General features: G+C 41.4%; 1 protein-coding gene across 1 annotated transcript in view; it reads right to left on the minus strand.

The window, feature by feature from the left end:
- The window catches only part of cacna1ha (calcium channel, voltage-dependent, T type, alpha 1H subunit a), a 122,718-nt gene extending 96,202 nt beyond the window's left edge, over positions 1 to 26,516 (minus strand). The window contains 2 exon segments of the mRNA XM_069149719.1: positions 24,364 to 24,839; positions 26,055 to 26,516. Coding sequence (XP_069005820.1) covers positions 24,364 to 24,815 — 452 coding nt within the window. The 5' untranslated portion in view covers positions 24,816 to 24,839; positions 26,055 to 26,516.
- Between the last annotated feature and the right edge of the window lie 1,003 nt (positions 26,517 to 27,519).

The following is a 27,519-nucleotide window of genomic DNA, read 5'->3' on the forward strand; positions in this document are numbered from 1 at the left end:
TGCCTGCACTCCTTCCTCTTTAAATGGCGCTCATCTCCCTTAAATCAAATGTCACTGTATCCAACTTTCTGCCCTGCCCTTTTCCTCTCTCTTATGCTGTGAGTGTCTCGATGTGTGTTCGGGTGTGTGTGTGTGTGTGTGTGTGTGTGTGTGTGTGTGTGTGTGTGTGTGTGTGTGTGTGTGTGTGTGTGCACCAGAAGCCATTTACAGAGGCCCTCCATTACTTCTAATGAGAGGGCTTCCAAGAGGGCTGTCATTCCATTAACGTCATCAGCATTTTTTTCTCAATGTAATAGACACACATTTGCGCGCGCGCACACACACACACACACACACACACACACACACACACACACATAGCACAGGCCTATTGCACATATGTATGAGCACATGCGCTTACATTTACAGTAAATTACCATCATTATGTGTAGGCCGGTCATCTGTGATTGACGATGCTGAATTCTTTGGCATGAGGTCAAAAGATTGCACACACACCTACACACACACAAACAGCACAGTTTGAAAAGATGATGGCTCATAGTCAGGTACAAATAAAACAAAGCGTCTGACTACTTGTCCTCTAGTTTTCCCTTTTTTATTTCCTCTTAAGGAGGTTTAAATATGGTCAGTTTCATAATAATTAGATGAGGATTTATTTTTTACATTTAAAATACACTGAAGTGTACACTTTGGTGGAGAGAGTCATTTATATATAAATCTCAAAACACTTTGTATATTTGTGAATCCTTCTATGTGCATTAATCCACTATGAGACTGATCTGACCACATAGATGGTAATGGTAAATGGTCTGTACTTGTATAGCGCTTTATCACCTTACGGTCTCAAAGCGCATTTACAGGGTTTTCCATTCACACTAGTGAGACTGAGCTGCCATGCAAGGTGCCACCATCAGGAGTACACTGATGGTATGCCATCGGTGTGTGAGCCCTTAGGGTTCAGTGTCTTGCTCAAGGACACTTAGGCATGTGGACAGGAGGAGCTGGAGGTCGAACCACCAACCTTCCGATTAGTGTGCAACCCACTCTGCTGTCTGAGCCACAGCCTCCGTGTATTATACATGTTTCATGCCTGAACCAATGCATTAAAATCCAGCCTGATATTTTTGACATATTTGAAAATACTGGTTTCTGGTTTTCCGGTAATGACAGATCCACCTGTGCACCGCTAGGGGTTGCAGTGTTAACTTTTCAAAAGACCCCAAAAGTGTCTTTCTTCCCTCACAGTTTTGACGAAGAAATCCACCGCAAAGAAGGCAGACAAGAACTGACAGTAGCCTAAAGAGATCAAAATTGAATGCAGTCACATGACATGTCATGTTTTGACATCCATGACTCACTCTTTTACTTCCACCTTGAAGTATGACCCACAGCTGCATGCAACAAATCCTCAATGTTAACTCTGAACTCACTTCATGAAATGAACAACAGCCAGTGTCCTCAATCAGCCAACTGTCCCTAATTAGAAAAAAAAAAAAAAAAGCCCTCACAAGAGTAGCTATAAACAGATTCAAACAAAGGCACATTTTGAGCTGCTGATCATTTTGCTTTTTTACAAGTTGTACCATTTTCAACCACAAATATGTTTAAGCACACAGATTGAAATACTCTATACACTTTCATGATAAATGACTGCAGCCCTGCAGCACTGGGAAAACAGCACCAGACCAATAGGACAAAATCAAAGACCTAATTTTACTGTACGTCATCTTGTCCTGTGTGAGTCACTCCAGGGCCTCAAGTGTCTTTGTATTCCAGTCTGCAATGTCATTCTTTATCTAAGGGAGCCTCTAGGAGTTATTAGCTATCTGTCATGGAGTTATACCTTATATTTATATATATTTTACTGTTCCTCACATTTCCCTCTGCTTTACCTCCAATTCTCGCCCGACCCTTTTTTGTCTTTCACCGTCACACTATCTCTCCCCAGATCTCCCATTTCCTGAAGTGTGTATCTTTTGTGAATCTGTGTCGTACTGGCTATTGGCATTTTCATGTTTGTGCATGCCTGGGCGCTTCTGTGAGCGCGTAACTGCACAAGAAGTGTGTGTGTGTGTGTGTGTGTGTGTGTGTGTGTGTGTGTGTGTGTGTGTGTGTGTGTGTGTGTGTGTGTGTGTGTGTGTGTGTGTGTGTGTTTGGTCGCTGAGGTGATTTAGAAAGCCTGTATAAGTGAAAGATTTTTCCTGCTTGGTTTGAGCCGCTGCTAATTGAATTGGAGAGTGTAATAAGAGGGTCAGAGAGATTGTTCATTATTTTAAGGCCATCTGGAGCCTTGCCTTCAGGGGGCTCACGCATGCCCCCAAACCCCCGCCCCGCTCCCCCTCCCCACACACACACACACACACACACATTCTAATACACTGACAGCACAAACACACACTGAATCCTCCTGCCGTTCTCACATCACATGCAAAAGGGTTCCATGTTGGTGCATCACAGCTGAGACACAAACACATAGAAAAACACAGTTATTTTGAAAATGATGTATATGTCGTAGCTGTATGCAGTTAAAGCCACAGAGTGAAACATCTCTTGGCCTTGTGCTCTGCTGCAGTCTGTCCTTTTCTTGCACTGGTCCTCTTTCTTTTCTCTACTCATTTTCCTTCTTTTTCTTGTTTTTGTCTCATTTTCAGCCCTCTTTTCTTCCCATATTGATCCACTTGTATTTTATTGGACCTGCCTTGTCCCGTCTCCTTTGTCATTGCTTTTTTTGTTACTTCTTCTGTTTTCTCTACGTCCTCTGTTCTTTTACTCCCTTTTGTTGCCTTTTGATTACGTGCTGTTTGAAGTTTTTTTCTCTTCTCACTTTGTCTCATTCTCCTCTCTACCTCACCATCTCTTTGCTGCAGCCCTCTTAGCCATGTTTACATTGAGCCTTTAAATCCATTAACAATCTTTATTTCAGCCCAATTAGAATATGACCATCTCATGTTACCACCTCAATCAAAATATAATGCACATTGGAAAGTGTACATTTTTTATTAAATTAACTATTTATAGCAGTTTGATAAATGACAATTTTCTTATTTGACTCTTGTTCCTATTTGTTTCTGTTGTCAGAACCAGTCAAGTGAAGTCAACCTTCCTTGTGAAGAAACGTGACTCTCTTCCACTGTTGCATCCTTTCCTAGCACACTTCACCACTAATTTTATTTTTAGAAAGTCTTCCCGTAAGATTTATCTGTGGTTTAATGATGTTTACTAATTTCAAGGAGGCCTTTTAACTTCTCCGTTAAGTGGTACACTCAGACAAAACTGTTGCTTAAGTAGATTTTGCAGCAATGAAGTGAAGTGAAACAGAGCACTCAGCAAAGGTCCTTTAGCTGAGGTCAGAAATACTGGATAACACTTGTGCAATGCTATAAATCATATACTTTCAGATATAGTACCCTTACACGTCAGTAGACTTACTTGTGTAGTACCTAAATTTTGAGAAGGTAGCATTATCTTAAATCGCACATTGCTGTTCTGCACTTACCAGAAATATCCATAATATTTCTGCAAACATATCTGCTTGCTTTGATTGTGTTTTACTATTCTTCCGTTCCCCCTATTTAACAAACAGCAAAGCTTCTACCCAACAGCAGTGTGGCACCACTTGGTGTAAAAGAATCACTTTTGTGCAGCGTTCCGCAACAGCTGCAGCTTCCTCAACCACCACAGTTTGAAAATACTCGGTGGTCCCTCCCTTTCCGCTATCCAACTATAATAGTAACTGTTGAGGGTGTCCACGGTTTCATATTTAGTTTGTGGACCATTATGAGTACACCATCTGGGTACTTGTGCTGCACTGCATGTTTCAATACTTGACAGTTTGAATGCACTAAAAATAGTGAGTGTTAGTACGTAAGTTCTCGATTTGGAACGCAGCATTACTGCCATATAGTGTTCAAGAATCACAGAAAATAGTCCAGTTTCTTGACATTTTGAGAGGCAGTTTCCTCAGATGTAAATGTGGTGCACATCCTACAAATAGCTCAGTGTTTTAAACAGACATCATTTAACGTTACTCTCATGCAGGTTTTAACAGTTTTCTCTGCTGTAAAGTAACATTTAAACTCAACTCCTGAACACTGTAGCTTTACTCTGACATTTGAATGTGTCTACTACACAACAAGCTATTTTGATCCCCGTGTGAGCACCGCATCAGTGTAAATAATATTTTGTTACAAAAACAGTGGATTATGCTCTATAATTATCATGTTTCCAAAAGACACTGAGCACATTTCTGATGATTTTTACTGTAAACCGAGCACCTGTCCCTGTCTATGTATCTCAGTCCATCCATGATTTCCTCTATAGTCCAAAACCCTGGAGGACAGTCTCCTCTTCAGATAAGTGTACACTTCAAACAAGTATAGACACTAAGCTAGGTGGGCTCGGATGAGTGTAAAATTAGCAGCTATCCACGCTGAGCTGGTAATGCCACATCCCTCCTCCCACGGCTAACATTGTTTTAGCCATCTCAATGGGTTAGTATCAAATACTTGAACAAAGGCAGACACATTCGGAGGTGGAGGTCATCTTCTACTAGCACAAAATCCCAGCACACTGAAGTTGTATCACCACTTACTGAATAGGGCTTTGTTTTAAAAGCAAAATTCATACTGTGACTCATTTTTTTCACCTCACTGCTGATATCTTTAATGGTAGAATTTGTCACCCACTCTCAAATGTCTTTATGCTTTCTTGTTGCTCATCGCTCTCTTGCGCTCTCTGCCATAACACAGGAAGCACGATCCGCTCTTAGAAATAAAAAACCCAAATGCATTAGCACATAAACACTCATAATATCTACTAATAGTAATCACTCAGAAAAACATATGATGCTTGTAAACATATACACACGCTGTCCTTAACAAACACACATAGCCCCCCCCACCCACACACACACACACACACACACACACACACACACACACACACACACACACACACACACACACACACACACACCCAGCATTGCTCAGCATGTCAGTTACCAAATTAGGAAATAATATGCACAGTCGCACAAACATCATGTTCGCCTCAGCCAGGAAAAATACACACACATACACACACTAATAGGAGGTTGGGGCTTCAAAGGTATTAGAAACATTAAGCAAAAATCTAACAACAGCTAAACAACTACCTTGTGTATAAATGTGGTTGCTGCTCTGCAGGAGGGGTACCAAGTATATTACTATATCAATATGTGATGCAGATATTAAGTACAACCGTATGTCAAACAGCTTAAACAATTCTACAAGTGAAAATGTATGTTTATGATGTGTTCATGTTTCAGTAGTGAAAAAAGTTCCAGCAGGTGTTCAAGGCTGGTGCACACGACTGCATCAACATGGGACTGATGTTAATCTCTGCACTTCAGGACTGCTTGTAGATAAACATGCACAGGGGTGGTTCAGACATATTTCCATGGTGCATTCTTTAATACTAGTGTGTTGACATTTGTTTTCGTCCCTGTTCCAAGCCCACCTGCTGACAGCAAATTAATCAATCAATCAACTTGCTTGGCGTATTGCAGCCCACACATTATGTTGTTGAGATTTAGGAGGGGTGTGTCTCCTCCTCTCCGAGCCTCTGTGGCCTTCAATTACCCACAACACCCTTCTCTGTGTAAGTTTGCAGTTGTTTATCTTGTGGGAAGTATAATTCCACCATGAGGCCAAGTCCACTGAAGCGTTTTTAACCAGCTGGGAGCGCTTGTGAGAGCTTTGAAAACACAGCGGTTTTTCAGCTTAGACTGTTTGGTTGCTATAATACCCAAATCTGCAGAGGTAATTGTTTATTTATGTATTAAAAGTACCCAATTTCACTGACAGTTGGTGTTATCAACAAATACTCATTGCAAAAAGGTAGGCACAGAGTAAAGGACCTGCTCTGGCCCTTGCTATGGATGCAGGTAAGACTGAGGCTTATAAGGAGAGAGGACGGACCCGTCGGTCTTTGAGGATTCATGAGATTTTGTGTGTGAGAAAACATCTCGGTGAGTACTATCGTTTGGTTCAAGAGCTGAAGTTGGACGGAGCCCAGTTCAAGGAGTAGTTTCGTATGAGTTGGACACAGTTTGAAAATGTGACTTTTCATTTCAAATGACACAAATGTCCAGGAGGTCATCCACTCGGAGAATCGTCTCCCTGTTTGTCTGAGGTGGAAAAGATATGATGTCAGTTCTTTGTAGCATTTGTCCCGCCCCTTCTTTACTGTGGTTGGTTGGCTGGGTAAAAAGTTACAGTAATTACAAAACAACAATTAGGGGCATGAATATTTGTTCAAAATGTCATGGTAATCAATCTAACAGTTATTTAAACATTTGACCCAAAAATCTGACTTTTTAAGTTTGAATGGAGAAAAATGAATAAACATATGAATTTCATTGCCAGTATGTTATCATTATTATTGGTACCATGTTATTACTGTACGACCGCCATTTATTTTCCTTGCAAACAATTAGTTTTTTGCATTGTTCAAGGTGAGGTTTGATTTCTTCGTCAGACTAAATTACAGTTAAATATTCTCCTTTTCTCCCCATGTGCTACTACTTTTATTTCTTCTGTTGTTTGATGGGTGGTAACGGCTGGCATTGACTACCTGTATTCCATCCAACAGTTTGAACCATCACATGGTTCAGTTTGATCCAAACTGAGACCACCTCTTCGGTTGGACAAAGTTTTGTTCCTTTGGTCTGGACCATGGTCCGAGGCACCTTTTCACATCGACTACCACAACTGAAGTCAAGAGGTCCAGACTAAAAAAGGTGGGTGTGAAGCCTCTTAAGTTCCCAGCCTTTATGCTCTTAGAAACATCACTATCTGTACAAAACTTCATGGCACTCCATTTAAAAGCAAATTCAGCAACGTGTCACGAGAAAGACTTTGACTTCTTTACTTTGACAATGATACTGTAAAATTAAACATGATCTACGACAAAAGCCCATTGACACATTTCATACACACTACTGACACGCTTTTTACAGCACATGAGAATAGTCAGGTGCAACAATAAAGTCCTGAAGATTCCATTACACAAGCTACAAACAAACAAACAAGGTGCTGAGCTACAACTGGCCAACAAAACTACCACTGTAAAATTTGAAACATGAACCTTCATCAGCTGAAAGGGTGCTGATCTGTAGCTGAAAGAAAAACACAGAACTCTCTTTGAGAAATCGATGTGGCATGAAACATTGTCTTTTCATGTTCCTGTAATGGTTTTCCTCTCATCAGCTCTCAGGCTGCAAACACAGCTTTTCTCCAACTGATTTCACTGCTCTTAGCATCAATGGTGGGTTTGTAATCAACCCTCGGGTCAGGTGTGTGCTATTTACGTCTTTAGTTTGAGGACACTAAAGGGGAACTGATTGGGTATTTTTATTTTACATTTCAATTCAAGATGGGGTTTTAAAAGATTGTTTTTCATCAGTGACTAATGTATTGTAGAAAAACAGGCCAGCATGGACTTCAGTTTAGCTGTCAGCTGACAGACAACGCTCCAATCAGTCACACATCCTCCTCTTCCTCTCTGTCTTTACACATATAGCCACACAAACACACATCGCCCCTCAGTGTGCCTCCGTCTGATCTGTTCGTTAGCACAGCATCTTGTTAATTCTCTTGCCCCTGGTGCTCGGCTCGCCAAAGCAGGGCCTGTCCAGCGTCCATCGCCATGTCGACACAGGGCCGCCAGCTGGAACAAACCAGATCAGAGCCCGGTGCGTGGGAGGTCTGTCACAGACACACATATACATATATTGGAAATCCTAATGGGCAGGCACACAGTGACACATTACACATGCACGTACACTCACAGCAACAACCACACACACACACACACACACACACACACACACACACACACACACACACACACACTATCACACCATAAAGTAACTGATGCCTCTTCATTGAATCTGTATTTGGTGTTTTTATGGTGAAACACCGAATCGCTCTCCTTGCTGGGTTAATTGCAGGTTAAACCGACTGAACAAATGTTCTTCCAAAAAGCTTAGCAATTCATGTCAGCCCCTCGTGTCTCTGAATGGATGGTGGGAAACAGATGACGGTGTTCCCCAACTAGCTTTTCTGCAAGCTGCAGATATTTACCAGTGGAGGTCTTGTGTTTCGACACTCTGCCTCACACCATGAGAAAGTTGTTATGTGGAAAGAATGGATGCAGAAAGAAACTTACACTCCAGTATATACGCTCATTGTCTTGGCTTCCACAACTCTGCAGCGTTCAGAGGAAGAGAAAGTCAGCAGACAATATCTAATAAAAAATAATAAGCTCCACCCTCGTGGCCAGTGACTCTTCAGTGGGTAAGTGAGTGAGTGAACGAAGGGATGAATGAATAAATAGTGCATGAGTGAGTCACTTTCTAAGGTGCTCTGCTACTCTCTTTCCACTGCACCAATTCAATGTCTTCAACATGGATGTTAGGCGATAGTGGGATTTCTCTTTTTTGATGCACATCAGAAAGCATTGCGTGGGAAATAAAAAAAATAAAAAAAAGCGTTCAAAATCAAATCTTAGCTCTCGATATTTACAGTCTGCATGAGATTGATTTAAAACCTCCCAAAAGTTATCAAGTGATACAGCAAGCTTACCTTTATTGATCCCCAGCAGGGAATTTCTTGAGAAAGAGAGAGCCGTGTGTGTGTGAACTAAAGGTATAAAAACTTATTACAGAACACGGCCGTTTAAGTTACAGCTTAATTTAATAAGCTCTGAGTTTGGGCTCAAAATGCAGACACCTTTTCTCCTTTAAAGATCAGGCTTCCAACTTTACTATTTGATAAGTATTATAGTCAGGGATGGCTCAAGTGGCTTTGAAACATCCCTCCGACACTTCTCCTGTGATACGCCAAACACCTCTCCTCTACTCTCCCCCGAGCTCTCCATGCATTTAACAAACACTAACTATGCCACTCATTTTTAAATTGCATCTGTCACTGTATGTTAATACCTTTTATTATTTAATTTTCTTGCTGGTCTATATATTCTTTGTACCGTAAGTGTAAGGTGTACTGGTACTGGGACTATCTTAAATCGTGACTGCACTTTAAATACAATTGATTGATTGTTTGATTGATTGATTGATTGTTTGATTGATTGATTGATTTCTTGATTGTGTTATTGAGTGATTGTTTGATTGATTGCTTGCTTGATTGATTGATTGATTGGCGCTGTTCCCCAGTTTTGTGTCGGTGATCTCTGGCCTGAATATTACAAAATAAAAGTGATCACACTATTGCAGGAGTGATGCTTTTTATAATCTAGAGATATACAGAGTGGAGATGAGGACAGGAATTCTCACCCACACATGTATTTTTAGACGATTGGTAAACTAAATCTAAGCAGGTTTTTACGGATTAAGCTTTAAGTGATGTGGTGCCAAGAATCCTCCCTGACTCCCAAGTCTGCCTTTGAAATATCTGCATAGAATTTGATTTGAGACACCTTGTTTGCTTTATTGCATTTCCTTCAACTTAAGTGTCACCAAGTGCAACAGTGTAATTAATAGATATTCTGCACTGCGATTGTGTAAACACGAAGCAGCGCGTTAATTCTTGCAGACACACACTCACATAATGTTTCTCTTTACAGAAATAAAATGTAGGTACCTTTCATTTACAGAGTTCTGAGCATATATATGGTTTCTACAGTGAGACGTCCTAAAATGTATTGCTGTTAGCTTGTATCGTGATGTATTTTTATGTACAATTGACGTAAATCATTGAACTTAAACATGTTTAGTACAATCTTTTAAGAAAACTTCAATACTTTCGTACTAAAGTGTCTTCGCAGTAGTATTGTTTCTCCACGTCAACGCTAGCTTTCATGATTGCACTGAAGGAGCATTATGAGATTACAGCTAATTGCTGGATCTATATTCAGTGTAACAGTGTTTTGTTCTGTGACGTGCGGCTCACTCCTCTCCAGACAAGTATATACCAGCACCATTATATAGCCACATCAGCTCAAATCAGCCTGTTTAACACACACCAGGCCTCCTGCACTTCAACTGGGTCAGCTGCTTCACTACGCCCTTTCATCTCGTACAAAGCCAATGTGTGTGTGTGTGTGTGTGTGTGTGTGTGTGTCGGGTAAAATACCGTGTGTGTGGTGTAGTTTCCATGTGTGTTTGAACTTTGATAATTGAGGTCCATTAGAAAACAGACAAAGGGCCACTGAGAGCAACGTTCCTTCATTATAGTCTAATGGACATTAAACGGCAGTCACCGACACGCACGCACACACAAACACACAAACACACGTATACGCACGGCAAACAAGATATACTTCTGATAGTGCTGTCTTTTCTCCAAGACAGAATTATTGATTATCTGAGCTGTCAGAAGAAGATTAATCCATCCACATTGACCCAAAGCCTGTGTGAGTGAGTGAGTGTGAGTGTGTGTGAGTTGAGACAAACAATGCCAGGTTCGATCCAGAGAAGAATAGATCACTTAGAAAGAGGACAGTTCATTGGGCTTTGTTTTAATCATACTGACATGGAGAGGTCTAGTCGCTGGTTGGCAACAGATTCACACCTCTGCTTTGAATAAACTGTTTCTACAGTAAGCCCCGCCTCTTTTCTGCTCGGTGCTTCAGTGTCAGATTGAAAAATACAGGTCGAATACATTCAAATGCTTCTGGTTCGAGTGGTTAATGTTAATGTCAGTGTGGAGATCTGTGGAAAAGAATTGCCATTACCTAACGAAAGCTGAGACTGAAGGAAATACTTTAAATTGACAAGTTTTAATAGAATGTATCATCAATCTGCTCATAGTGGACAACGTTTATTTTTGTGGTAATGTGAAATATTTTGTGAGGGATGAAAAAACTCGAGCTTATCAACAAAATTCAGACTTGACTTGTACTTGGTCCGATGCCGTAATTCAGTCATGCAGCGAAACAAACAGATGCGAGGACTGCTCTTACGCTGCACGTCTGTTCGTGAGTTCACTGTCAGTTCGATTTGGTGTGGGTTACATCCTCGAACGGGTAGGAAGTCACCCGAAGAAATCTGATCTGAGCGGAAATCTGGGGGCTGAGAATGAGGGCTGGGTCAACTTGTTGTACTTCCACTACCTCTCTCTTTCTCTTTGTTTTGTGCAGTCAGTTGTGTGCTGCATCGCCACATCCAATCTCCAACAGTGAGTGTGTCAAAGAGAGGCAGCCTCACCCGATTACAACAATCTGGTCGGAGGCTTTAAAAGGTTTGTGCACAAAGCACACCGATATCTTGTCAATGATTTTTTTTTTTTTTTTTTGTTAAGCTGTTCCTATAACCATCCACAAATTGTTACCTTTAGCACACCGTATGACACCAAAATAGAGAACTCCTGCACACACAGTATTTATGACACGTGAGCCTCACACACACACACACACACACACACACACACACACACACACACACACACACACACACGCACGCACACACGCACACACGCACACACACACACACACGCACGCACATACACACACAATGTTAATTTCCCCTTTATTTCCCCTCCCCCTCGCTCTATCTCGCACCACACACACTCTTTCCATAAAATACTCATAAATAATATAGATATTGACTCAGCACTCAAATGTGAACACGCACACACAAACACATTGTGGATCGACCACCCCCCCCTCCCCAGTGCTCCAATGTGCAGCAGTGCTATTCTGTTGCCTAGTAACCAGGTAGAGTTTCTAGTAAGAGCCTCTTTGCAGAGAGAATCCCACTGTCCTAGACTTCTCCCTCTTACTCTCTCGCCCACTCTAGCAGTCACTCTGTCCCCCTCTCTCTCTCTCTCTCTCTCTCTCTCTCACACACACACACACACACACACACACACACACACACACACACACACACACACTCAAATTACACACATTCATGCTGTTTGAAGTTGTTTTTATTAAAGTCTCCACATGCACTTTAAATTCACCCGGCACTTTTCTTCCCCATCAACCTTCAATCACTGCTCCGCCATAAAACTAGGTTGCCGTAACTCTTGTTGTGTACCTGTGCACACGCTGTCCGTCTCTATCTATACAAACACACACACACAAACACACACAGAGAGGTCCATTTTGTAGACAAAGCCGAGACACATGCTGCAGAGTGGAGCGAGGAAGAGAACCAGAAAGAAGGGGCTGCAGTTTTCTGGTCTCGAAGGAGATGCAGTTGTGTATCAGGCTATATCTATTACACACTATTGCTGTAAAAGTGTCAATTATCCAACACACACTAAAAGCACACACACATGCACGCACAAAGATGGGCATCCAATAGGGATTATCCACACATTTAGAACAAGAAATGGCAGTAAAATACTCCGTTACTTTTTGTGTATAACTGCAAAAACATGCAGCATAAACTACCGAATATATCATCAATGAATAACTGCATAAAAGACAAGGAAATATGCAAAAACTAACCTATGCAGTGTCAGCCAAATCACCTCCTCAGTACGTTTCTTCATGAGTCGAAAACTGATATTTGATATTGTCTTTATTTGCTTTATATTCAGGCTCCATCATGTGCAGCAGAGATGGAGAAGTAAAGAAAAGAGAGCTGTTGTTTGTTGGTATGAAAGGAGGTTTGGGCTGAAACAAAGTTACACATTCTTGTTAAAATATTGCAGTGATATGATCTCTAGCTCTCTTTCTCACTCACACACACACACACACACACACACACACACACACACTGTGCTGTCCACATTGCCATGACAACCTAGTGCTAGATACTGATGGGTTTCCCAGATCTTTTATTTATTCATCCATCTCCGCATTACTCTTTCATACACATACACACAGATGTGCATCCTCACACGTGTGTGCATCCATGCATGCACTCCTGCACTTCTTAATGCACACAGCCCCCCCCCCCTCCCTTCACGAGCTCGTCTGATCATCGGAGGTGAAATCAAAGAAGAAACCTGTCAAACAGAATGTGTGTCTGTGTCCATGCAGGTGAGTGCGAGTCATTTCTGATGCCTCCAAAACATCGTTGTCTGAAATAAAAAGCCGCCCGTCCAAAGTAGGTCATTAGGGTCGACTTGTGTTTCTCTTTCTGTGTGTATTTCTGACATACCAACCATCCATCTTTCTTCTGTGTTATTCATGTGGAGACCGACTGTGGAGAAACAGCTCAGACAGCAGGAACACTCTCTCTCTCACACTCACTCACTCACACACACACACACACACACACACACACACACACACACACACACACACACACACACACACACACACACACACACACACACACACAAGCTCATTAAGAGCAGCAGTGCAGCTACTAAACAGCAAACACAACAAGACAACATGACCTAAAAACATAACTGAATACTGAGCACCTAGTTTGAAGATGTAATGAAAAGGAGGAGGAAGAGGAGGAGGTTAGGCTGACTGCGAAGGTCCACTGACAAACCCAACCCCAACACGATATAAGGTCCCTGGGGGGCCCTGCACTGACCTCCCCCCAACCATCTCCGCCTACGGGAAAATAAAATGCTTTGCTTCCTTTTTCAGGTTATTTCTAGCATGTTGAGGATCCCACCGTGTGTGTGTGTGTGTGTGTGTGTGTGTGTGTGTGTGTGTGTGTGTGTGTGTGTGTGTGTGTGTGTGTTGGAGATACACTGTGAGGTTTAGTGGCCCCTCTGAATCTCTCAGTTTTTCAATTATACCTGCTGACTGTCTGTTTCCACCTCCTAGTTTATAGCTGAGATAAATCTACTCTTACTGAACTCTATTCCCCCCCCCCACCTCAACCTTTGGGCCACCAGGACATCACACACCAACACACACACACACACACACACACACACACACACACACACACACACACACACACACACACACACACACACACACACACACACACACACACACACACACACACACAGCTCATGCCTATAAATCAATACACCCAAGGAGTCCGTTCATGTCAAATGCTGTGACACTGAAAGGAATGATGAGAGAGTAAGAAACATCCTGACATTTATTTCCGCAGTACTCTGAAAATAACACGCAAGAGAAGACAAAATGAACGAGAAAAGAGAGAAAGAAGAAAGAGCACAGTATCCAGCTGCAGCTTTTTTTTTTTTTTGAAGAGAGGGAGGACGAGGGAGGGGGACGTGGAGGGGGAGGAGGAGGAGGAGGATGGGGGTTGGTGGAGAGTGTATAGTTGCGTCTTGAGGTTGAGAACGCCGCTGCAGCTTCACTGCAGCAACCATCAACGAGCCGGGAAGGACAATGAAAAGCACAATAGAGCTGAGGAGAGCGGAGAGCTACGTGATCGTCACTCCCACTTGTGATTGGCTGAAAGCTGCGTCCAGCCGCACCTTGTTAACGTACACAAGCCGAGCAGAAAACACTGGATTTAAATGACCAATTATTGTGTTTTATTCTCGTCCTGTTCATCTCGTTGAGCTCTGCTCTTCCTCTTCCTTCATCCTCTTCTCTACTTGTGTTTCCCATCTCTGACTTTATTTGCTTTCTTCCATTTCTTTACTTTTTTCTTGTTTAGCATCCTCCTCCCATCCTCATCTCTCTTTCTACTCTCCTAAAATCTCAGCTTCGCCTACCTATCAACCTGCTGCATTCAGTAACTCAAACACACACACACACACACACACACACACACACACACACACACACACACACACACACACAAACACACACACACACACACACACACACACACACACACACACACACATACAGACAGAGTCATTTCTCTTTGTTGGATTGAAACTGCACCACACCAAGTATGGATTTCCTTGATGAATGACAAGGGAGGTTCCAGATAGTGGGTTGATTTATGGAGACACAGAATACACTTCTGGACCATCATCAACACGATGCGCAGCCATGGCAACAGCTGCTGAAAAAAAGCCCTCCCACTATATCGAAAGGGCCAATCAGTGTGGCACTGCCACTACAGGAAACATGACTGACAGCTGAGTGAAAACATACTGGGCAGAGAGTTCTTCTCCATCCACCAACTGCTCCAGGATTGTTTAAAAGCATTAAAACGTGAGTCTCCCAGTGAAGCTTACTGCCAGCAGGTGGGAGGGGGGGGGGGGGGGGGGGGGGAGTCTTGCAGCTCTTCCCAAGCCAGCTGTGCAGTTAGCAGGGACAGGGCAGTGCATTAGGATAGATAAAGAGAAAATGTTTTTGTTTTTTTTAGCAATAAACATCAATAATATATATATATTTTTTTTTAACACAAGAAATGAATTACCTGTTTGTTCTGTTTCTAGCCAGCAGAGGGAGGATCAGCACGCATTCCTTCAGAGCTTCTGACCCTGAACACCAGCGTTCATCGGCTTCGCTCTGACTGACCTTCAACAGACTAATTAGTGCGCTCTGGTAAATCACAAGCTGGTTGGCTGGCACAAAGATCTGTGAAACATGTTGCTGACATTGCAGTTATCAGTAAAAAGTTCATTTGTTTTTTTGCCATTCTTTGTTTTAACCATTATTGTAAGTGATTCTGCATCAACACTCTTTGTAAATGAATGTGATGTATTGTTACCAAACAACCACAATGATGGGCAAAGCACAGCGTTCCTGCCCCTTAACCCTGATGGCATCATAATTTCATGGACGCCAGCAATCATCTGGCCAGCAGCACAAACACACACCAAAGGTGACACACACACACTCCCTCCTTGTCTGCGCAGTGTTTCACAGAGTCAGACGCTGAGCGCCCAGGTCACAAGAGGGTCACTGCCTAAACGCATGGTGCGTGTGAATGCACACAAACACACTCTCGCAGTTAAGTATACACATACACACTCCTATTAGTTCCAGATCATTATGCAGACAGCGCGCGCGCACACACACACACGCACACACACACACACACACACACACGCACGCACGTGCACGCACGCACGCACACACGCACGCACACACACACACACACACACACACACACACACGCACACACACACACATACTCGCACGCACACACTGACTCAAAATGTCTTGCATGCACACATAGCCATTAATAAATACCTGGAGGGCTGGCAGAAAGTGTTTACACTGAAATGCACATTTGTTTACTTATTATGTCTGGCTACATAATGCATTCCTAAACAACCACAATAATGATTCGCATTGGGCTGACTATCTTTACCGTTACAGTACCAATATGAAACTGGACTTTCAGTGACAAAACTATAGATTTCTTTGATAACCACAATCATATTATCGACACGTTTTCTCCATAAGCTTTTGTTTGTAAAATCAAAGTCAAACATTTTAATCCTATGAACCAATGAAGGTTTTTTTCAAGGTAATTTTCACTTAAAGTTGTTCTAACTTAAATGTGTTTTATTGCTTCATTCAATGAAGTATTGCACATATTTTGGCCACAACTTTGATATCATTGCTTTTAAAAGCAAATACATTATTTTAATTATCTTTATGGTTTATTTTTGACAGTTGTAGTGGAGCGTCCCAGGAGATAAGGGAGAAGACAGCAGGGGAGTGATGTGCAGCAAAGGTCCAGACTGCCATGACCCAAATTAGGGACTACTGCACAGGATATATGTGCCGTGTGATATGCGTGCTAATAACTCGACTCATAGGCTGTCTGACAAATACATAATATTTGAATTTTTTATTTACAAAGTGGAAAGTAATGCAGAGGTTTGCTGTAATTTCAAAAACAGATTATTTGAAAACGATTCATTGCACAGAGAAGCAACTCATCTTGTAGGGTAAGTTCTGCTGTTTATATGCGGTACGTTGTGAAGTGATCAGGACTTCACGGCCTATTTAACCAGAAATTTGAACATTGGTGATGAAATTAGCAAAGATATTACACCGCAGATGTTTGATCTGTCCTCTTAATATGATTAATTTGGTATACAAATACAGAATGTTGTTTTTTTTACGGTACTGTTAGGTGGTTTTGCTTTGGATTGTATGTGACCCTAAATTACTTGTGCAAGCAGATTTTAGGGATATGTTTATATTTTCTAAAAACTTCAATGTACTAATTAGCAGAGAAGTGTATTGAGTCACACGTATAGCAAAGCTGCTTGTTCTACAATTACAAATTAGTGGATGTATGCATGGCTTTTTTTATTTGTAATATTCATCAGAGATAATGTATTTTGGGTACATGTTTTGTGACAATTGCATTTATCTTTCTGGATTATTAGCATTACATTATCGCATTATGCACTCTTTCTCTTCCAGTCGTTTCCCTGGAAGGCACAGAGAGCATTAATGCAAAAGAATGCTTTGTTTCTCTTCAATTTCTGGCTGGTTATGCTCTTCCACTGTTTGGTGTGTGTGCTTAAAATCCTTAGATGTGCGGCTCTTGTCCACAACACAACTCAACACAAAGTTAGACCCACTACAGAGCCTGTATGCACATAACGCTCCACCACACACATTGAGAGGGCTGCGCAGGGTGTGCCAGGAATATATACGTCAGAGAGACAGGATCCCTCATGTCTCTGCTGTGATGAGCGCCTCACGACCCCCAATCTGCTGTTAGGATGAGCGCAGGCCAAATAAAATGAGTCACCAAACACACACACACACACACACAGATGCACTGCTCAATATGAATACAGCGAGATGAGCACTGAAACAGGCAGAGTGGGAGAGATGCACAGAAGCATCTCTCGCATGCATGCACACACACACACACACACACACATACATTTACTCCCCAGGATACCTGCCTGAGTGGCGGTTGGAGTAGGACAACCTGCTGACACCACCTTTCTTTATCCCTAACACTGCAGAGATGAAGTCATTTTAAGACACACACAGTACTTACCACAGACAAAAAGGAATGAAAGCTCTGAAATTACGTCACTGTGGGAACGAGAGGAAGTGGACAATTCAACTTTCTTGCCCAAAAGACAGATCTGATAAAAGGTCCTCCAATCACTGCTGTTGGTTGTACAGTAACACGGCTCCTCAGCAAGCACTCAGGTCTTCAAATCAAAACTTCTACTTCATCCAAGCAGCAGTTTAATGTCATTCTTTATCTCGGGCAGCTTTGAGTTGGTCTCCAATCTTATACAACTCATCCAATACATTGAAACTTCAAATAAATCACTGCTGCCTGATTTATTTGTAGCTAATGAACCTCACATGTTTTCCCAATTTAGATAACAGTAAAATACTTTTTTTTGTATTGTTTTCTGATGAAAGATGTCATCTGACGTCTCGGAGCCTTCAAACAAGTCAACACAAAAGGTTGACTGGTGTTCACAACGTGTGCAGACTCATCCGTATTAATTCATGACAGAAGTGCAAGGGCCCCACTTATATTTTAGAGCATATACAATGACTAATGGAGACAGATAGTATGATGAATCCACTTATCTGTAATGGCTTAACCTTGTCTGGCCTCTTGAATCGAATCCAATCAGCCTGAATCAGGTTGTTCTTCCATCACACCATCTGATCATCAATACAAAACATCCCTTCATGTGATGGTAATAGTACACAAGTATTAGTATTGAAAAAGTGTTCAATATGTATCCTGGACAGATTTCTATTGGTATATTATGTAAATATCTCACACAGGTGGCTTTACATGTTTTAGCATGTAACCTACAGGCTGCATCACATTAGTGCCAGACAGCCATCGGTTGGTTTTCTAAATATTTCAGTAGACTTAAATAGAGTAAAGATCATTTTAACTATCTATTAATCTTCACATTTTATGTATCCACTAATCAATTAAATATTTGGTTAAAAAATAGTATTCATTGAATAATTATAAAAAAAAATGTCTAAGGTAAATGTCTTCAGATTGCTTGTTTTATTCAAACAGTTCCAAAACTAAAGAAATAGAATGTTTTTTTGTTTTTTTGTTGTTGTTTTTTTGCTAATTGCATAATTGAAATGATTAATCTCATATCAAAAAAACTGTTGCCAACAAACTTTCTGTCAATTGATTCATTCCCTAATTATTTCAGTGGAATTTACGCAGTTTTGAAGCTGGCCTGAGGGAATCTGTCAGCATAAACAACCAGTGGACTCTATTCTCTTTGTCGATGCTATGCTGCTGTCCCTCCTTTTACTACTTTGTTGAGATTTAATAGTCAAGTACACACCAGCATTCACAAGCTGGGCTACATACGTATCACATCTGGGTGACAAACAATGACCAAAGATGTCTCTATTTCTCTTTGTTATTTAGCAGCTGGAACTCAGCAGAGTACAACATGTACCTGCAGAGTGCAAAGACTTCTCCACTTGAAAATATTTAGGCCTGACTTTCATCTTGAATTGGACATTTATTTCCCCGTCTTGTTTTAAAATAAAAAAACAATGTAAAAAATGTCAGTCAAGAGCCAATCAGGGAATAAATAAGGAGGTAATTATAAAGAGCTGTGCCTCACCGCTGCTGAGCTGGAACAAAGACATGCATTTTTCTGGACATCCTCATCTGTTTATATACCGACACAAGAGCACGCTTGTTGATCAATGGTGATGAGCATAATAAACATGATGAATGAGAAATGCTGTTGTGCTGAAATGCTATTCTGATAATTGTGAGCAACTGTTGACCTGTTTTGTTTTTTTATCGTCACAGCTGATTAATGACTTCCCAATACAGATTAGATATTTAGCAGCATGTGGGACTGCACTGAGGGATCTGGATCTTATATGAAACTATTGTATTCACTACACAAGCTGATTACTGGTTTGTTTGACATGTAGAATATGGACTGAGAAAAGGTATGCCTGTAAAAAATAAATAAACGCTTTCTTAATCTCCTTCGTTCTCTCTTTCTCTACAGACTCGCACTTTAACCAGTGGTTTCATTCCTTTGTGTGGTGAGTGGCAAAACATTTATGCTCCCACTAATATTTATGGAGTCTACTGTGGACCACCAACTCTGCACTGCTTACAGAGGGTCCTGCACACACACCCACACATTCAGACACTGAGGAATAAAACACAGAGCGTTGTCCAGTGAGATCAGCTCTTCTGACATAACCTGGCCCCGGTCTTAAACAGGCACTTATAATGCAATGCCAAGCATGTGACAGTGTGCATTTCATTCATTAACCAAGCTATCTTGGTACAAACAGTCATCCCTGTCACTATGAAACAACACAGCACTTGTGCAACAATCAGCGACGGATCAGAAAAAGTGATCAGCACGGAAGCAGGAAAAACAAAAAGCACATGCGCTGACCACAGGAGCATCTGCTTCATCGTAGTAGTCTGCCTCAGCAGCAACAGCAGCATTATCCCCGCTACAGTGTTGTGAACAAAACAGTCATAATGCAATGCAACATAACATCTGTCAAACAGCAGGCTTCCAAGCCATATGTCCTGTGTGTTTAGGTCTATGTGTTTAACTGGGTGAGGATGGAACATTTGGAGACTTTTCCTCTCCTCATCTGTTTGCTCCAATTTGCTCTCATTTCAAATACAATCCTCAAATCGCTGCATTATCTTGAAAGACTTTCTTACAGTATGTGTATTATAAAACTAGGATTTGGGAATATTACCTCAGATTAACCCTTAAAGCCCTAGAGGCCCCCAATTGGGGACTAGGGATAATACTTTGCAAAACTATTATTAAAATATGGACATATATACTGATATTTACACATCTGAACAAATCTCACAAGTGTTCCCTTTATTATTGAAAATATTGTTTTAATATAATTTTTTATTGTGGTTGCAGAGATATACTCTTTTTATTATGGGTATGCAATTTTAAAAATAAGCATGTTTTTAAAAGGTTAAACAAAACATGTAAAACCAGGTAAAAAGTGATTCACGAATTCTATCCGAAAAATCTAACGTCCCTCGTTTTTGTATGTAAGCAACATCAGAATAAAAAAGAGACAGAGTTCCTGCCACTTTGGACTGTGTCCACTTCAAAAAGCCAGCAAGATGTGCTTTTGTATTTTTTCCAAAAGGTCTGCCAATTCTACCCTTTAAATTATTTTCCAACTAATTTTAGATGCAGTTTGCTCCTACTGCAGGGCAGTCCCTCTGAATTGTAGAATATTCTAATATTACCATTACCATGTTCTGTAAGAGAGCCTTCATGCCTTGCATTTCCATGGCTGGGTTCTTTAGTGCCTGCAGAGAGCAGAGCAGAGCAGATATAACATTAATCCCCAAAGGGAAAGTCCCTGTAAGCGTGGCCTTAGCCACAAAACTGAAACCTTGGGGCCAGTAGAGATGCTTTATGTTCCTCAGGGACGCTTGATGAAGGAAGATGACGGTCTCTGTAACTACTTGGTTCTTCTTTAAGGAAAAAATATACAGCAGTCTCCTCATCATCATCATCATCATCCCACTTCTCAAACCAAAGCAGGATCAACATGGGGCTCACATGAGATAGACACAAAATCCATTAGTTTCAATGATGCGTGAATTTAAACTAGTCAGGAATTTCCCATGAGTACACCATTAAGTTGCATTTGTTGTAGAGCTACACCAATTCATCAAACAGGCTGATATTGGTGTATTCAGTATGTTGGCTGTTGGCTGTTTTAAAACAATAAATTATAGTGAGGTTTTGAAGTGTGAAGCTATAGGTTTGAAGGAATTTAAATACAATGAAACCGTTATATAATTTGTCCACCAGCGAGCTCTGACAAGTTTCTAACTGTAGGGTGTCCCACTCAGTGTTTGTCTTACTCACAAAGGTATCCATATATACATGTGGCTATGATCTGTAGGATCCAGCTTTGCTTATATTAGGGAGTAAAAGTCTGGATAGCTGCCTCTGCTGCACTGACTTTGACTATTCCTTTTATTAAACATGTCTCTAGCAAGGGAAATAATAAACCACTGGTCATTGTACAAGCCAGAACACAACATGTCAATTCCATACCACGTACATCTTTCATACCACAGATCCGTTAAATCCGTTTACATCCCTGACAGAAGTGCGAGTTAACTAAAGCCGGCTATTAGATCCCTGCTCAGCTCCCTTTGAGAGGAGGATCGTGAGGAAGAGTTGGCTGACGCACATTGACCTATTCAAACAGATCATGGTGTCAGTCTGAATGGGGTATGAATCATCACCTCCATTTTCTAGAGCTGATAATCTTTTATGACGAAGGCAAAAGTAAATAAATCTTTGCATGCAGCTTGGCACTCATTAACCTGCAGTGCATCTGTATCTGTCTGTTTTAAAGTATTTTTTTTTATTAGCTAGCACTGTGGAAAATAGACAGGAAATGTGGGGCCACCACGTCACACTGATGTCTAGCTGTTTATCTGCAGTTTCTATTTCTTCTCCAACTTCAAACACCATGTCAATTCATCTCTGAAAGATACACTTCTACCTCCAGGCTGCCACTGCCACAGGACCGGATAAACACACACTCACAGGAAACCAAAATGCAGCACTGTTACAAAATCATGTGTGGTTGCAGCCGGTCCGAGTCGACAGCAGTCTGGTGCTTCATCTACAAACAATACTGGAAGACAAAAGGATGTGAGGATCTGCGAGGAGAAGGACTGAATTTAGTTTCCGTTTTGAGTTTGTATTTTTAAACCCTTTAAATTAGATTCCAGGTACACAGAAAGTACTCAACAAAGCAATGTGACTCAGGTGCTGATTTTGTTTTTACACCACCCACCTAACTGCATCAGAAATGAAAAAACATTACAGTGGTTCATCTTCAGCTTCTTTTCATAGCGCTTGGATTTGGATGAACATTATTTTCTCCTGTGACTGTGATCCAGCATGTTAAAACATCCCACAGATGAAAATGATCCAGGCAGGATGTTCAGCTGAGGGTTAATAATAGATAGACAGACATGAAATTTCACTTGGACTATTTGGCGTGCCCAATTTGAATTAAAAACAGATTTTTAGCACAAAATGGCTGCCAGCAAATGTTAGTAGAGGGATGCTGTAACCTCAAAGAGAGTATTTAACCTGTGCAGTTACAAATGATGAAGGATGACCAGCTTTAAACAAACAGGGCAGCTAACAGGTTTGTGTTTGAATTTTTATCCAAAGGCAACTTAAGTGAATGTCACCTAATACTTAAGATCTACACCTGCACACACAAAATAAACAGCATAACACTAAAATAAGGACAAAAGTAAACCTAAAAAAAGGTACCAAGCAGAACTGAAGGCAGCTGGGCTGTTCAGTAAACGAACATATAAACTACATATATGTTAGCAAAGGTGACCAAAAAACAGCACGAATCCTTGTCTGGAAACCCTGAAGACTTTGAACATGACATAATGGTAAATGGTGAATGGTCTGCACCTGTAGACCGCTTTGTCACCTTAGTGGTCTCAAAGTGCTTTACACTGGTTTTCATTCACACACGAATGGAGCTGAGCTACCGTGCAAGGTGTTCGGCATCAGGAATACATTCGTACACAGCAATGGAACGCCATCGGGAGCAACTTCGGGTTCAGTGTCTTGGCCAAGGACACTTTGGTATGTGGACAGGAGGAGACAGGGATTGAACCACCAACCTCTCGATTAGTCTGCAATCCGCTCTACCATCTAATCTTTCATCTACCATCGAAAGTCACAGCTTTCCTCGACTGTCCTGTGTGTTGATGATGCCTCAAAGCAAGCATGTACAGTGCATATTTTTATAAACCCACAGGAAGTGGGACACCTATGAAACCCATCTATTGGCTGAAAGGAACCAAAAAACACAGTTTAAAGGCAATAAAGTGGTAAATTTTGCTCAAATAAAATAAACTCTTCTTCAATGTATCCGAATGTACAATGTGAGATTGTCTCACTTGGTTCTGTTAGTGAGTCCTATAGAGACCAACCTGCTACTTAAACCAAACAGCACCAACATGATTTGTCCTGAATGACCAGCTTATAGGATGTAGTGGCAACAACAGCAATTTTATGGCAATAAAAGCAAAGCACAACAAATTTATTAAAGATTAAAATGAAAACCATCCAGATCTGTAACCAGTGAAGGACAGAAACTCAGTATAAGCAACATCTACTGCTTCCACAATGAAGATGAGCTCAAGACAACTGCAACAAGACCAGTTATGGCAGCTGTGTCAACTGTGCACTGCATTACTAATCTTATATACCAAAACCATGGCACCCCAGTGTTTGGACAAATGGCCTGTCCAGTTTCACCAGTGTGGAGTCTCCCACTGCTGCTTGTTTAGTCACACAGAAATAAGAACATTTTCATGGGTAGTGTGAAGCTTTCAAACCATTAACATTTAAGCATCATCAGGTCTTTCAAGCATATCTATCATATACTTTTAAATCAAGTGATATATGCAAGTAATACTCACACATACGGGACGGAGGACATGTTAGCTCTTACCAGCTGCCAGAGTTAGATTTCCAGCATATGAAAGGATATGGGTTACAGACGACGCGAAGACACCAGTTGCGAGGCCTCGTTGTTTGCTTTAAGCAGAAGAAGGCCATGGGGGCCAGAGCTGGATACGGCTGCTGCTCCTCCTCCTCGGAGACACAGTCTGGATCGCGAATAGGAGCCATGATGCGAACTCCCAGCGTAGGTCCGACTTCCACTTCCAGCTGCGGTTCCTGCTCCACACGCTTCTGAACTTCAGGACTCCATTCACCTCCACCGTCTGCCCGACTGTGACCGCTCCTCCTCCTTCTACTCCTCTCCACCTCCTCCTCCTCCTCCTCCTCCTCCTCTTTATCCCGGTCTCCCTCTGGATCGACGTTGTGACCTGGGGCATCATTCCTGTAGGGCGTCGGTATAGCAAGCCTCACCTCCTGCACCTCCTCCTGCTCCTGGCACTCTTTGTACTGAAAGCGCGCTCTCCCCTCGCCATCAGTCATGATAGAGCATCAGGCAGAGCCACTCTGAGGGGAGGTCAGAGGGAGAGAGGTTATACAGAGGTGGAGAGTGGGAGCGGTGGACAGCGGTGTGATGAGAGAGGCAGAGACGCAGGTAGAAGAGAGATTTGTTTGCAAAGAGAAACAGTGACAGAAAAAGATGAGGGGTTAAATAGAGACATCAGCTTAGCAAAGAGCAACTGGAGACAAATCACACAATGATCCAAATAAACACTCAGGACATTTCCTCCTCCACTCCCTCAGCAGCACAAGTACTTACTTCCAATCAATCTAGAACACAGATTGTCAATATTTGTTAACTAACCTGGCAGCGCTTCAGGCTTTTTATGAGCATTCATTTCACAGAGCTCACGATCAGTTCAAACATTTTCTCTAAGTCTCAATCCACTTCAAATGATCAAAAACTGGCTGAGAACTGTCCGTCTTTGTCAGATCATGACACAAATCTTACATGAATCTGATAGGAGATACTATTAATATATTAAACACACTGTTCACCACCACAGACAGACAACTGGCTGTTGCAGTGACAACAAATAGTTAGAAATGCAAAATACATTTAGAGCAAAAAGGTAAAGAAGTACTCTATAGAATACAACAGCCTTAGAATGTGTTATTATGGAAATAGTAGGGATTTTTTTTTTTCACTCTGTTTCCCTCTCTCTTCCTGTTGCTATGTGATTGAACAGATGGACTGCTCTGTCTCTGGTCTACTGAAGGTTTTTAGCCCACACCACGCAATGGTGGCCGGGGAATGCGCCAAAAAAAAGGGAGAAAAAAAACAAAGAATAAACGCCACACTAATCCTGATTACTACAATAAGTAGAATAATATCGAGAGCAAAACATTAGTCATCATAGTCCAGCTAACAGACTTTTCTCTTAAAAGGATTTTTTTTTTTTAATGGGCTTTGTTGTCCGTCGTTTTGTCGTTATATGAGAAAAGCGCATCTGACGCTTGAGGCAGTTGCATGCCCTCCTGGAGAGATTTGATGACAAAGAGGGGTAAATACTAAACATACTTTCAGAAGAATAGCTTGTTGGAAAGTACTTACATACGCTTTTCAAACGGTGTCTATGGAAACAAAAAACGCCTGAGGAAATGGAGAACCCATCACCTTTGTTTCTGTTCTTTCATCGTTAAAAAGTGGGACTCAATCCTGGACTCAATATGGATTAAAACATCACATGCAAACAGAAAAACTTTGTTTTTTTAAGATACCTTATCGAGACGGAATCGGAAGTTCCCATAAGCATGATCCGTGACTTTCCGTCTTTCTAGCGCACCCAGCCTTTCTCAGCAACCCGCAGCTTCCCCTTCCTTCCTTTCTTCTCTTCTCTCTCCCTCAAAGAAAAATCTCCTTTAGTTTGTCAGATATCAAATGTAATCCGAGGTTCGTTAGAAATCACTGGAAGGAATCAGAGAAGTCACTCGGTCTTGATTTGCGCGTTGAGTTAAACATCTATCCACATCCATGCATCTATCCATCAGTCCATCCTCGCTTGAGGTGTTGGTTACGCAGCGTGGAGCGGAGATGCGCGCGGGAGGGTCGGACCGTACTGGTTGCTGTGTGCTGAAGCTCCGTGGATGATCTGACACGGAGAAACTTGGCCCAGGACCCGGGAGCCCTGACACGTGACGTGATTCCAGGCTACAGAGATGTACCGCGCAGTAGGAGACACACATGCGCGTGAAAAACGCATGAAGAGCCAAGCTGGGCGCGCACGCACGAAATACATATTAGCCTGCTGCAGTCTGTGGGCGTTATTATTATTATTATTATTATTATAAACGTAATGCTCCTCATGGTGAGATTAGTCCTACCTTGTATTATTTTCACACTTTTCTCGTTATTTCTTACATACATATGTCCCTTTTATGTATGTAGGTAGCATGATGTGTTCAGCATACATCATAAATGGCGAGCCAATGGAGGACAAGTGTGTCTATATGTCATATGTTTTCACTAAAATGATATTCCTCTAGAGAAATGACAGAGGTTTCACATCTCGCTTTACATCTCGAGATAAAAGTATTGATGCCACGCCCAAAAAATAAAAAAGAGCATAGAAAAGTTTATTGTCATATTTTTTACATTTTAAGAACATATTTTCAGGTTGTTACAACACAAACGTATCACATTATAACAAAAAAAAACTGATTTAGCTCATTATAGTGTGAAACATTTCACATTATGTGATTAATTGTTAATTTATAAAAACATTTTCTATTCTAACTTGATCTGTGATATTGTTATAACACAAAATGTTTCATGTTAAAATATAATTTTGATTATTATAATGTGAAAGCCACCACAGCCACTGACACAATGTCAAGCCCATTGAAAGCTGACTTCACTACAGGCCTGTCAATCAAACAGACACGCCCCCAAGAACATGTTTTTTGAGCCTTATTTCCTCATTAATGATGGGATTGTTTTCTAATGGACCACAGAAAGCTAATAAGTTAAAGTGGGAGTCTTTGGAGCCAGAAGATTTTTGGAGCCAACATCTAGCGGCACTCGGTGGTTTTGCAGTTTAAGACACTTCTGCATCGGCCTCATTTGTTTAGAACCAGACATACAGTCTATGGGTCCAGTGTATTTGGATTCTCAAAGAGCTTCTTTACTGCATTGATAGAGTTGAGTTGTTTCGAGTTTGGTAAGATTAGCTACATATTTTATGAT

Source organism: Embiotoca jacksoni, unplaced genomic scaffold (genome assembly GCF_022577435.1).
Source record: "Embiotoca jacksoni isolate LCO1_2020_lvr unplaced genomic scaffold, fEmbJac1.0.p SCAF_15, whole genome shotgun sequence".
NCBI classification, from domain to species: domain Eukaryota; kingdom Metazoa; phylum Chordata; class Actinopteri; family Embiotocidae; genus Embiotoca; species Embiotoca jacksoni.